We start from the raw sequence: 2,500 nt of genomic DNA, 5'->3' as shown, positions 1-2,500 counted from the left end.
GAGCCTCAGCACTAGCTGGTTGAGGGGACTCCTCTCTATGTTCTCCTCTTGGCAATGGAGGGCTTTGTAATGGTAGGAGTTGGGATCACTGGTTTTTAGGTGGTTGTAGAATTTGACTGCTCTTTTTTGTATCCTAATTAAAAGGGGGAATTGGCCTAGCTCAGCTCGGCATCCATTGTTGGGGGTGTTCCTGTGGACTCTCAGGATGCCCTTGCATATCTCCGCATGTAGGGTTTCTATTGGGTGTTTGTCCCATTTATCAAAGTCTTGATTTCCAAGGGGACCCCACACTTCGCTACCATACAGTATGATTGGTTCTATTATTGAATTGAATATTTTGAGCCAGATTCTAACAGTTATATCTATATTTGAAGACTTTTTGATAGCATAGAAAGCCTTTCTTCCTTTGTCTCTGCGATCATTAATGGCCAGATTGAAATTTCCTGTTGAAGTAATTTTTAGTCCCAAATATGTGTAGCTGTGTGTGTGTTCTATTGTCAGTGGAGCCCAGTAAGAAGCGGTGTGGGGTTCCCCTGACCCCTGGGTCGTTTCTGGAAAACCATAATCCTGGTCTTTTCCAGATGAACTGTCAGGGCCCAGGTCTGACAGAAGGTCTCCAGATGAACTGTCAGGGCCCAGGTCTGACAGAAGGTCTCCAGATGAACTGTCAGGGCCCAGGTCTGACAGAAGCTTTGCAGATGATCCATTTGCTGTTGTAATGGCTCCTTAGATGGAGCTAGCAATATTAGATCATCTGCAAACAGGAGGCATTTAATTTGTGTGTCAGAGAGGGTGAGTCCAGGGATATCGGATTGTTCTAATGATTTAGCCAATTGATCAATATAAAGGTTAAATAGGGTGGGGCTGAGACTGCAGCCCTGTTTCACCCCTCTACTTTGGGGGAAGAAATCTGTTTCCATATTGCCAATTTTCACAGCACATTTATTATTTGTATACATTTGTTTTAATGATATCATATGTCTTTCCCCCCTAACACCGTGTTCAATCGATTCAGGAGACAGACACGTTCTGCCAACTTGAGTCGAATGACTTTTTTGAAAGTCTACACAAAACAAGAGACAAATCTCTTCTTATTTGTGTGGTGGACATGTTTATGAATGAGGGTGAGTGGAGGGTATATATATGGGCTGGGTAGTCCGATGGTGTAAATCCAATCGACTCTTGCTCAGGACATGTATGTTCACTGAGGAGAGTCTTGCAGTCGGCTGTTTAGGATGCTGCAGAATCACTTCCCCAGGTTGCTGCTGACACACTATGCCTCGGTAATTGTTTGGGTCAAATTTATTTCCATTTTTAAATATTGGTGTGATGATTCCTTTTGCTCCAGATGTCAGGGAAATGTCCAATGCTCAGAACCAGGTTGAATAGTTTCAACATGGCAGTGTTGAACTTATGGCTGCTAAATTTCAGCATTTCATTTAAATGCCATCAGGACCGCTGGCCCTTCCTTGGTTGTAGGGCCTGGTTTTAGCCAGGGAGCTCTTCCTCAGTAATGTCATAGTCTAAAGGGTTCTGGTTGTCTTTAACGACTGATTCTAGAATTGTAGTTTGTTGAGGAGATCCATTTTGGGCCGAATTCAGTGTGTAACGCTACTATACAGGTTTTCAAAGTGTGTTTTCCAAATGTCCCCATTTTGAATAGCCAGTTCTTCCTTGTGTGGTTTGCTGAAAGAGTGCCATCTCTTCCAGAAATGATTTGAGTCAATGGACTCTTCAATGATTTCAAGTTGGTGCTGCGCATGTTGCTCCCTTTTAGTTCTGAGTGTTCTTCTGTATAGTTTCAGTGTTTCCCAATATTGGAGGCGGAGCTCAGGATTGTCAGGTTGTCTGTGTTTTTGATTTGATAAACGTCTGAGGGTTTTTCTCAGATGTCTGCAGTCTGTATCAAACCACTTTTCATTGGCTGACTTTTTTGATTTATGATATTGTGGTTTTTTCAGATTGGATAAATCTGCCACATTGTCAAAGATGCTGTTAATGTCCCATACAGCCTGATTCAGGCCATCATTACTGTGGGGATACAGGGTGGGCTGTTAATGTCCCATACAGCCTGATTCAGGCCATCATTACTGTGGGGATATGGGGTGGATAGAAAATGGTCTAATTGGGATTGAATTGTTTGATGTCTGATTGCTTTCTGGTAGTCGTCCTTGCTATTGTTTGTCCATCTATAAGGTTGTTTTGTATAGTTCAGTTTACTGGGTTCTGCTGCGTGAGGGTCTGTTACTGTCTTTTTAATGTAGAGTGTAATTTTACTATGATCAGATAAGGGTGTTAGGGGGCTGACTGTGAATGCCCTCAGACAGAAGGGGTCGAGGTCTGTGATGCTATAATCTACTGAGCTATTGCCAAGAAGAGAGCTGTGTGTGTAGTGACCAAAGGAGTCCCCTCGAAGCCGACCGTTCCAAATGTACAGGCCCTGCGTTCGGCACAGCTGCATAGTTGCTGCCCCGCTCTCCTCTCTCTCTCTCTCTCTCTA

At 43.5% G+C, this 2,500-nt stretch overlaps 1 protein-coding gene across 1 annotated transcript in view; it reads right to left on the bottom strand.

Moving 5' to 3' along the window:
* c5 (complement component 5) overlaps positions 1–707 on the bottom strand; it is a 70,347-nt gene extending 69,640 nt beyond the window's left edge. Inside the window, 1 exon segment of the mRNA XM_034133734.1 lies at positions 539–707. Within this exon segment, the coding sequence (XP_033989625.1) occupies positions 539–707 (169 nt within the window).
* Positions 708–2,500: the final 1,793 nt, after the last annotated feature.

This window comes from Trematomus bernacchii, unplaced genomic scaffold, assembly GCF_902827165.1.
Source record: "Trematomus bernacchii unplaced genomic scaffold, fTreBer1.1, whole genome shotgun sequence".
In the NCBI taxonomy this organism is placed as follows: Eukaryota; Metazoa; Chordata; class Actinopteri; order Perciformes; family Nototheniidae; genus Trematomus; species Trematomus bernacchii.
This window is presented reverse-complemented; position numbering and strand designations above follow the sequence as displayed.